At 48.5% G+C, this 10721-nt stretch overlaps 1 protein-coding gene across 6 annotated transcripts in view; it reads right to left on the reverse strand.

The window, feature by feature from the left end:
* LOC128747926 (glutamate receptor 3-like) overlaps nucleotides 1-10721 on the reverse strand; it is an 82050-nt gene that overhangs the window by 23363 nt on the left and 47966 nt on the right. For all 6 annotated transcript variants that reach the window (XR_008412741.1, XM_053846170.1, XM_053846169.1 and 3 more), the window contains one exon: nucleotides 6764-6951. Coding sequence is in view for 5 of the 6 variants with exons in the window: in XM_053846170.1 (XP_053702145.1) it covers nucleotides 6764-6951 (188 nt within the window). In the remaining variant the exon portion in view is untranslated. The remainder of the gene's footprint in view (nucleotides 1-6763; nucleotides 6952-10721) is intronic.

The following is a 10721-nucleotide window of genomic DNA, read 5'->3' on the forward strand; positions in this document are numbered from 1 at the left end:
GGCTGTGAATGGAGAAGACCACGTGACCTCCACCAATCGTCCATGCAGTGTTTATCACTGGAACAGAGCCCAGGTCGGCTCAAACACCGAGGGGTTCACGTGCTTTGTTTCTTATGACGCTAACGCTAAGATAAAGCAAAGTAAGTTAAGCTAAGTGAGCTAAGCTAAGCTAAAATGAGCTAAGCTAAGATAAGGAAAGGTAAGATAATCTAAGGTAAGTTAGTTAAAATTAGATAAGCTAAGGAAAGCTAAGCTAAACTACACTGAGCTAAGCTAAAATAAGCTAAAATAAGATAAGGAAAGGAAAGGTAAGACAAGCTAAGCTAAGCTCAGTAAGTTAAAATTAGATAAGCTAAGAAAAGCTAAGCTAAACTACACTGAGCTAAGCTAAAATAAGCTAACGTAAGATAAGGAAAGGAAAGGTAAGACAAGCTAAGCTAAGCTCAGTAAGTTAAAATTAGATAAGCTAAGCTGAACTACGCTGAGCTGAAGTCAAAGAGATACAGGAAGTAGAGTTTTTTCCTTTTTCTTTTGTCTGAATAGTTTTTAAGTCTCCATTATTGGACCCTTCCTAGCCTCAAATATCGATGGGAACTCGCTCCACTGTTTTGGGGCGAAAACAGCAAACAGCCATGAGTGACTTGGAAGGAAAATATAACAATTTTCCTTCAAAACAAAGCAGTAAATAGCAAAGCCGCTGCATCAGAAGTCCAAACTGAGACACTCACTAAACCCTCACGTGGCACCTCGGTAGCTCCACGCTCCGATCCTTGTTTTGGTCCATCGACTCGGCGGGGAACAAGGTGCCCTTCCACCTGTCCTGTAAAGTGCTGACTCACGCCTACATGGCCTCCCGCGCTGCCCTTGACACCCCACGTGAGGTCGACCCGCCCTCAAAAGTTCCCATTAACAACACGCATTAGAAGCCGCAGTCTTCTGGGGAAACGGTCAAAGTCGCGAGTCGCCCGAGAGCTTGGCGGCGCTTTGTCTCCCGTCTGCTTTTCATTTGTGATTCACCGGCGGAAGCGTCTGTGACCCGGGAGGAGGAGCTCAGCGAGCAGCTCTGAAGCTGCAGCGCTCCACGCTTTCAAACCCGCACCTCTGTTGTCGACTGTACTGTCGAGTTCTGTAGTGCCGGCGGGAAGAGAACGCTGTGTTGGGCTAACAGCTCACACCCATACATCAGCTGGAAAAACAGAGGAGTTATTGACTTCAAATCCAACCAAAACCCTGCAATTATTCCTGGTTATGAGATATTTGCGGGGAGATTCACTCCCGCTCACTTTGCTCTTCCTTCATGCTCAATCATTTCTCTGACGCGTCACAGCTCAGATGATTGAAAGCTCTAATTTCCTCCCTGGGCAAACCGTCATCGCCCAGAAATACCAGACTTTATCACTCTATGGTGGCAATATTTGGATTTGAACAGCAGGATATAAACTAAGAAACTTTCCGCGGTGACTTCACATGATGGATTTTCAAGACCCTTTTGTTGAGCGTCGTAGCGGCTAATGCTAACTTAGCTTTGGGGCGCGTGACCTTCAACAAAGTGGGAAGCTCCTCTGCACGCGCTCAGAGCTGATCTCGGAAGACGCGTCTGCATGGAACAAATATTTTAGGATTCTGCTGCTCCACTTTCACGCTCCTCTGGGAACCATTTATTTTTTTCCCGGGAACCTGAAACCAGCAGGACCCAGAGGAGGTCAGAGCCAGAACTTGAATCATCTCCTGCTGTCACTTGGGGGTGCGACAGGCTCCGTTGAAAGGAAGCGCAGGAACCTGCAGCTCTCGCGCCATCGATCCAGCCTCCTACATTTTTAATGCTCCTCGGATCAGGCGCGGCCCTCGCCGACCCCGGACCGGACCGGACCGGACACCATTTATGGACAAGGTGCTGAGTCATCACAATCTTCCAGCAAAATATTTCCAAATAATGAAAAGGCTTTTCAAGCATTTCACTTATAAATAATGGAATTCACACAAAATATTGATAGAAATTTTAGTGGACGGTGATTTGAAACTGATTAGTAAAAACATTATGACCACCTGCGCTTCAGGATGTGAATCACAATAATGTTGCCAGTGAAAAACATGGGTTCCAATATATATAATAACAATCAATAAAATAAGACGGCAGTGGTGAAGACTGAAAGAGCGCAGTTGAGTTAGTAGTTAGTACAAGTATCATCAAGTGTATTCATTGAGTTAAAGTAGGGACGTCATTGGGCTCAACAGGCCAATCACAACGGCCAGTTTGGAGCTTGCAGTGGACACTGGCTGCAGCTAGCAGTTTTAGCTTCCAAGCTAGCGACAGTAGCATGCAGTAGAGGTGGGCGATAAGGCAAGCTAGCTTATCGCCCACCGAGCTTTCGATCGAGCTTTTGATGGGCTCGTTTGCTCCGGAGGACGGCGTCAGCTTGTGACATGTGCGATCTGTAACCCACAGAAGGAGTCCAAGACCGAGACCTGACACACAGCCCCATCACAAAGCAAAGAAGAAGCACGTCCAGAGAGGTCATTGTTCCCTCCACTCTCCTCAAACATACAGCTCCCTGACTGACGGAGCTGCAGCAATTCGCTGGCACATGAATTGAACTGCATTTTCTTGGCTACAACGCCGAGCTTGTGATAATTAAAATGCTGCTATGTTGACGTGAAACACACTGACAGAGAAAAGTCGGCGAGACTTCAGAGTGCAGAGGCTCATTACACAGTTGGGAGGCTGCCATGACTCCAAACTTTGCAGTTGTGGAATTCAGGTTTTCACCAGAGGACTCCTCCACACTTGCTTCAGAAGTGGAGCAGAAAAGCAGGTCCGCGGTTTCAGGTCAGAGAAACACCTTCTGGTCGGGCTTCTCTGGTCTGGAGCGTTTGAAGCCCTGCAGAGCTGCGGGACCACCCACCGAAATGTTCCTCAGGGACTCGGCTCTAATTCAGCAGACTGTGCTGAGCTGGCTGTCGGCCCAATTGCCTGCAAGTCAATTTGACTGCCTTCCCAATAATGAAGCTCCCGCTTTGTTGCACGGATTTGTCATCTGCCTTCAGAGGAGCGACTTTCCCGAGGTCGGTGACGTCGGCTTTTCACCGCTATGCCTTAGTTTGGGCACAACTTACAAGGAATATGAGGCGGGATTTAACCCAGTTGGTACATCAGAAGAGCTTGTTTTCATGAAGCGCGCGGAGACACTTCAGCTTCATCCGAACACTGCCGCTAATGTTAAGATTCGAGGGAGGAAATGTGAGACTCAAAGAGGTGAAGAAGAAGAGTTAAAATAAAACTAGAAAGAAATAGAAAAAATGAAGCACATTTCCTCCCAAGTAACAGCCTCAAATAATAAAATAATATGACACAAGAAGATGACTATCAAGCAAAGTAACAAATGAGTGGAGGCAGAGGACTTCACCCTCAAACCCAGTGTTACGGTGACGTGAGTGCAGATACGTCCTCCGACTGTGGGGGGCAGCATGACGCACGTTCTGTCTGTCGATTCTGTCCATTCATTCAAGAAGAAGACTGACAGAAGCTTGTCAAGTAAAAGTAAATGTCACGAAACAATGAGATAAATAAGCTGTAAAATGGACCAGGACATATTTTACCTCCATTAACAAAGATAATGCTTTTGTTTTGTAGCTTTCTTCGCCGCCTTGGACACCCTCGTTTTATTGGCTGACAATAGGCAAAGCACTGTGGGTATTCCTCAAGCCGAAGGTAGAAAGATACAGATTTATTTCCTCCCAAGGGAAGAGTAAACGCACCGCCATGCTATGCTAACAATAGCTGGGCACCAAGGCTTCAGAGTTAAAAGAGTGAAAGTAGAGCTCCAGTCTTTTCCGATCCTCCTGCATCTGCGCCTTAGAAGGGCTGCCGCCTCGGAGGAACCACGCTGCGTCTCCTTGCTGTCTCATTATTCCATCAAATACAGGCCATATTCCCCAAATGGTGATTGAAATAGCTGCTGTGGGGAGAAGCGTCGGCCTGTCAGGTGGCTGTCTCTTCCAGCTGGAGTCCACACTGGCTAACTTTGCTATTATCGCGTGCCAACCCGCTCCTCAGAACGACAAAGCGCCGTCTCTCCTGCCAAACCTGGGACTCGCCGGCCGCGTTTGAAGTGGGGTTTATTTGGGTTGCCGTCACTCATGAGGTCTCCTTCGCGAAGGTGGCTGAGGAGGAGGAGCGGCACAGCGTCCTTCACTCGCACGACCTGAGCTGTGAAGCCCAGCACAAAGCCGTGAGCCACGTTCTCTCACATCAAAGGAAACCTGCGGAGCCTCGTGCCGCTCGCATTGTTCCACTGAACGACCGGTTTCTCTTTCCGCCGGCGCCGTTGAACTTCTTTGTGTTTGCGCTCTTCTCTCGGCCTTTTGTTCCCCGGAGGAGGCGAACGTGACTCACGGATGGTTCTCAAGGTTCAATCGTCTTTAAGGATGAACAATTTACAGTGTTGTTACAGTCTTCACGCAGCCACACGGCTGAGGTCTTCAAATAAAGTCCGCTAAATCTCCGTCTAGTTTCTCAGCTTCCTCTGGACCAGAGGTCTCAGACGGATCCACCAAAGAGGCCGCAGCAACTGAGCACAGGGTCCAGACACCTGATGGGATGGAAGCCACTGAGGCCCTGGTCACCTCACCATCTCCTCCTCCATCATCTTCCGCTCCAACATTCTCACCCAACGCTGTCTCACCTCTCCACTAACTTGGTCTCCAAACTGTCTCAGCCTCAGTCTCTTCACCTCCGACTCCTGAGACTCTAAACATCCATCACAGCAGTGGCCTCTTTCCTCCTGCTGCAGACCTCACAGCTCCACCCTGTCTGCACTCTCCTCTTCACTTCCCTCATCTCTGCACAGACGCCAGAACGTCTCTCAGCTCTCCGTCTCTCCATATAGACGCGTATTTTCCATCTTTGTTCTGCTGTTTTCTGGCCTTGAATTTTCCTTTCTTTTGTTGCTATGTTTCTCTTCACATGACTCTTGTCTTCTCACAGTGTTGGTGTTCTTCGTTCTTCATCGTTTCTGTTTCTCACTACACAATGTCCAGGGTTTCCACCACTCTGAATGGACTTGAAATTCTGATACAAATATTTTCAAGACATGAAAAGAGCTTCAGTTTAAATCAGGTGATATAAAACTTGACTATAGTCTCCATGGTGGTTTATTGTGCTACTGTCAAACTGATGCTAGATAAACAATATTTTGTTGTTTAAATGTATGTCATTTGATTCACTAATATACTACATTCATTCACATTGACAAATGTGGCTCATGGTGGCAAATATTCTGATGCCATTAAACTGCGATTAATTTAGATTAATTCATCAGAAATTCTAATTTGTTTAATTATTTGTAAAATGGAGTCCCACCCCTGATCTCCATCTGCCACTGTGAGCAGTTTGTGAGGTGTTGCACAGCAGCAGGAGGCTTTCACCGTCGGCCAGAGGAAGCTCCCGCTCAGACCCATCCCAGCGAGTCAGACGCTTCTCTCCACCGTGGACTCCAGCAGCTAACCTGGACTCCCTCCACTGACCGTCCACCTTGTTGACCTTTGACACACAAGTTTGCGAGCAGCGGCTGGTGTTCCTGTCCTGGTGTGGAATTACAGAGCGCCTCTCACTCGGGCTGCGAGCTTCAATTCCCACAAGCCTCTCGCTGTTTTCTTTCTTCCCTCCTCCTCCTCCTCCTCCTCTGGGCTCTTCATCTGTCCTCGGTGCGGGGGGGCGGGGGGTGGAGGGGGGGTGTAAGTGACTGGTCCTCTGGCAGTGATTACAAAATCCACTGCGTCTCCATTATTGATGAAAAGCCTGAAAGGTGTTTGAAGCCTCATCTCTGCTTCACTGAGCAGTTGAGGAGACCAGCCCTCGGGGGGCGCCGGCGTTCATCAACACTTGAAATCAATTAGCGCAGATTACCGACGGCCGTCTGTAGGTGTGTTGGCTAATGACACATTGTTATCGCCCACAGAGGCTTTGGGGAGGTGTTTACACGCTCGCGCCCCGAAACGCAGCGGCCGCACTTGTGTTTGCTCACTCCACCGTGTGAGCCATCTTCCCTCCGGCGAGGAGCAGAGGCTATTTATAGTGGGCTCATTGTTGTTGCTGTTACGGGACAGTGTGTCCTACTTACGTTGGGAGCCCGTCTTACATTAAAGCAAGTGTTGATGTCACAGCTTACAGGAGGGATGGTCCTCCGGGGACGCACGCGCCGCTCGGCCTGGATCTGAGAGGCGGCGCGGAAAGGGGCGGGACGCGGGGCGGGCGCCGGATGAAAACGCAGCCGTGGCTGTCAAGGTCGAGGACAGTGAAGATCATTGGTGAAAGAACCTTCACAGTGTGAGGAGGATTACGGCACCATCATAGTTTGTCACCTCCTCAGTGAGCGCAACTTCGCTCCAAGGCGTTGGACGTCCCAGTTAGCGCCTCTGAGGCTCCGAAGTCACACCTGACTCGGGACGTTCCACTTGTCCTGACCTTATCGCAACATAACGGGGGTCATTCCAGACGAAGGAGCCGCATGTGTCCAGGCAAGAAAAGTGCTCCGTCACAGCGTCGGAGTGAAAACCTCTCATCACGGTTTATCCTGAGGGGAAATCTAAAAGCTCCAGACAAGCCAGTCTAAAATTACTCCTCATCTAACACATCGTCTCGGAGACACAATCCTCCCGCCGAGTCGCGGCGAGCTTTCAGACACGGATGGTGACTCGTGGGAAAAGAGAGAGGCGGGCGATCGCCTAGGAAACAAGGAGGCTGGTGCGTTCAGGTTGGCCGTACCTGCTCCAGGATGGAGTTGATCCGCTCCACCTCGCAGTCGATGAGGAAGCGCTTCTCCTGCCGCCGGTCCATCTCCTCGATGATGCGGCGGTACTCGGTGGGGTCCAGGATGTTCCCCACGGAGCGAGCCGTCACCTGCCAGTTGTTGGCCACGGCCGACTCCATGATGGCCTGCAGGATGGAGAAGCCTGGGGGAGAAACACCACCACAGATGACCATCACATCAAACGAAATCTGGAGAACCATGTTGAAGAAGACCATGGTGATGGTCCATAATGGAGTTTGACTCCACATGAAACATTTCTATCCTCATGAAGATGAACCTTGGGAACGAAAACAGGTCGCTGGTAGATGACATCACGCCGTGGGTCAGTACACTTTAACACATCAGAGTGGAGGTCGAGAACATCTCCCTGGACTGAGCTGAACGGGTTGGTAGCGGCAGGAGCAGGTTCTTGGCTCCAGTCCTAATGTCAACATGGAGACAAAAGAACCCGCTGGGTCCAGTCCGGAGACGGACGTTTCACCGGGTCAGTCTGGACTCCCTGGGCGGAGCATGACTCCGGGACCCCATGAGAACCAGTGGAGCCCTCTGAAACACTCCACAGCCGTGTTTGTTCCTCCTCATTTCCCTCTGCCGGCTGCTGCTCTCATTTATTCCTGCGCTGGTTGGTAAATAAGTCTGTGCTGCTTGTTAGCGTGGCTCTTGTCAGTGAAGTCGCCCTCTCCGGGGAGGAACAGACTCCCAGCTTCTAACAGCCTCCCGCTAATACAGACGTTGGATGAGCAGCAGGCGGGTGGAAACGCCGCCAGCCATTTCTGTCGCTGTTTATGTTTGACATTTGTCATGAGTTGTTCCATTGTTGGATCTCATTTGTAAGCGCTTTGGAAATGTTTGTTTATTCGCTGCATTATTAAGGCTGCAGCAGACACAGTTTCCTCCTCGGAGTCTCTCCTGAGCTTCAGCCAGGTGACCGCAGCCAGCCGGAGGAACCGTGAGGAACGGCTTAAAAAAAAGTCACACTGAAGTCGATAATGCACCGAGGAAATTGGACACATGAAGACACCACTTCAGAAACGATCACAGCGGAGTGATGGTGTAATGCTTCCACTCATTTGGAGGCGAGGGGCCCCCGCTGGGTCGGCGGGGGGTCTGTCTCTTCCTGTCTCCACACGATCGGCATCAGAGATGCTGTCATCCATGTTGGTGTGCGAGGCAGCCGGCCGCAGCAGCACACGCTCCTCCTCCATGTGGGTCAGCGGAGGATCGATCCACGGGCGCTGTCCCATTGACCTGAGCCGACCGGGTCAGCGCCGCAGGCCAGTGGGCAGAGCCACCATCGATGGACGGCCTTCCACGAAACATCACTAGAAAGCTCTTCGTCAGGAAATGGCCACAAAAGTGAAGTTTTGGGAATCAATTATGCGGCGGCTAATTATAGCGGCAGCTTTTATCGAGGCTCCACTTCAAAGGCTTCGCTTAAGCCTTTTATTTCCCTCAAGTTTGGCTTTTGTCCGATTATTTCTGGACCCATCAATTAAGGAAATAATGGTCTTATTTCACTGGGATTATGTTCGTTTCCCTCTAATTTCCCTCATTTTCACTGCTGCAGTTTGGACCAGCTCAGCTGCAAACTATGGTCCGGGGGCCACATGTGGCCCGCACCAACCGGACCCCAGGAAGACCTGTACCAAAGTAGTTGTTTATCAACAACTTTCAGTTTTTAGTTTTTTAAATAGAATATTTTCCTAGTTAAAAGGCTGACCTTTTTTTTTTTCCTGAAGACGATTTTTGGAGACTAGCAGGTCCTGGTTCCAAGGGTGCCGGGGTCCCCTCTCTGACCTTCTGGAAGACCTCATGGAGACACTCTCTCTGGCTCTGTTGACCCAGAGTTCAAGGTCAAAGGTGACCAGATGTTTGACTGTCCTCTGTCACCAGGCTCAGCAGTGCTGAGAGAGGTTCTTCTCCAGAGCATGATCAAGCTCTGACCTTGAACAGACCTAGAAAACACCTAGACGCCTGTAAAGCTAACTGGACCAAAACCGCCACGACTCCAACACTTCAGCAAGTCTCTTCAAATCCCAAATGCTGGCGCGATCAGGTGGAGGATCCAGACCAAACTTCGTCTTGAAGGCAGCGTGGATGACAGGTGACCCCATCCATAACACCTCACTCAGCTCCTTCTGAGCCGATAGACGGGAGATGAATCACGGTCACACACAGCGTGAAGGAAAAAGCACTAGATATTAGCATATTTCCATGAGCGGAGGAGCGGCGCGCGGGAAACGCCAGGCCACGGTGACAGCTTCCTAACTGATGGTCAGAGAAGAGCTTCTTGTTTGAACTGTGAAGACACTGCACTCGGTTGCAAGCCTGGGAAGAAGGCAGCTCTTGAGCAACGCTGGAAGATGTAGGGCATCTTCCGGGGTTGCACGACCTTGAGACGGCTCACATCAGAGCAGGTGTCTCTCCTCTGACTAATGTGCGTGTTAGCATCTGGCTCCACGTGCCACGCTCTGGACCAGATCCCTCCGTAAAGGTCAGCGCGCCCAGCGCAGGCTGACGTGGCCGCTCAGATCGGTGACCTTGAAGGTCAGAAGCGCGGCACAACGCTCCCAGATCAGGCTTGGCCTTTAAAGGCGAGCGGCTCTCGCAGGGCGCCACCACTCCAGACGCTCAAGAGTCATCCAATCCTCCCAGGGAGGTTCACGTCCCCTGCACCCAACACGGCCAACCGTCCCGGGGCCACGCAGCCGCCGCGTCTCCAGCCCCGACACACCTACAGAGAAGACTAATCATCCACTAAGCCTGGGTGTGCATGACATTTTGGATCGGCTGAGCAGCTGCTGGAGAAAAGGCTTTGCAAGGATTGCAAAATGTAATCTGGTACTTTTTCGTCACTCAAGCAAGGTTCACGTCCCGAACGTCAGATTTCTGGGCTTCACACTTCACCATCAGGCCTAAGAAGAGTGAGGTGCGAACGTGACGGAAGTTAGCTGGATAGACATGGGAAGGAAAATGCATTCGAAAATGCCTTAAAAATACATGTATTTATCATAAATAAATAAATACATGTGGTATATGACTGAACCAAATGATGGAGCCATACATACATTTAAACAACAAAATATTGTTTATCTAGCATCAGTTTGACAGCAGCACAATAAACCACCACGGTGGCTATAGTCAAGTTTTTATATCACCTTATTTCAACTAAAGCTCTTTTAATGTCTTGAAAATATTTGTAAGAATTTTAATTTAATGATTTTTTCACTTAAATTATTATTCAACTATTTCGATTTTTATATAATTTAAATAACTGTTTTATTTTAGTTTATATTTATATTTACACACATATTTAGTTAAATATAAATACATTTTAACATATTTTACTTGAATTCAATAAAAAATATATCATTAAAAATATTGAGAGGAAAATAGATATTTCCTTTTTTAAAATTTAGTTTTATAAAATGAAGGGACTAAAATGCAAGTAATATTGAGAGTAGCCTGGTATTTTCTATTATTAATGGATGGGAGAAAAAAGTAAATATTGTTATGAAAAAAATATTTTTTATGAAAATATAGATTATTATTATACATGAATAAACAGTAATAATAAAAATAATAAACATAATTGTTGGGGATATTATGGCAAAGTGGGAAGGGAGACTGAAATAAATAAAAAATAATATATGAAAAATAAATGAAAAATAAAGAAAACATTTTTTAATATATATTTTTGATAGAATCTAGTTGATCAAGCATAGTGGATAGAGTCATCTTGGCGATGTCTTTCGAAGCTGCGTGACAAGAGTCATTTCTGAGTCTAGTCCTGATCACCGAGGAAGAGGAATAACACAATCCTTTCCTCGGCAGTTCACCTCCCAACAATAAAAACAAAAGCAATCCCTCCTGTGCTGGCGTTTCCATGGCGATCCTCGGTCGTCGGCGCTT

This window comes from Synchiropus splendidus, chromosome 17 (genome assembly GCF_027744825.2).
Source record: "Synchiropus splendidus isolate RoL2022-P1 chromosome 17, RoL_Sspl_1.0, whole genome shotgun sequence".
NCBI lineage: Eukaryota > Metazoa > Chordata > Actinopteri > Syngnathiformes > Callionymidae > Synchiropus > Synchiropus splendidus.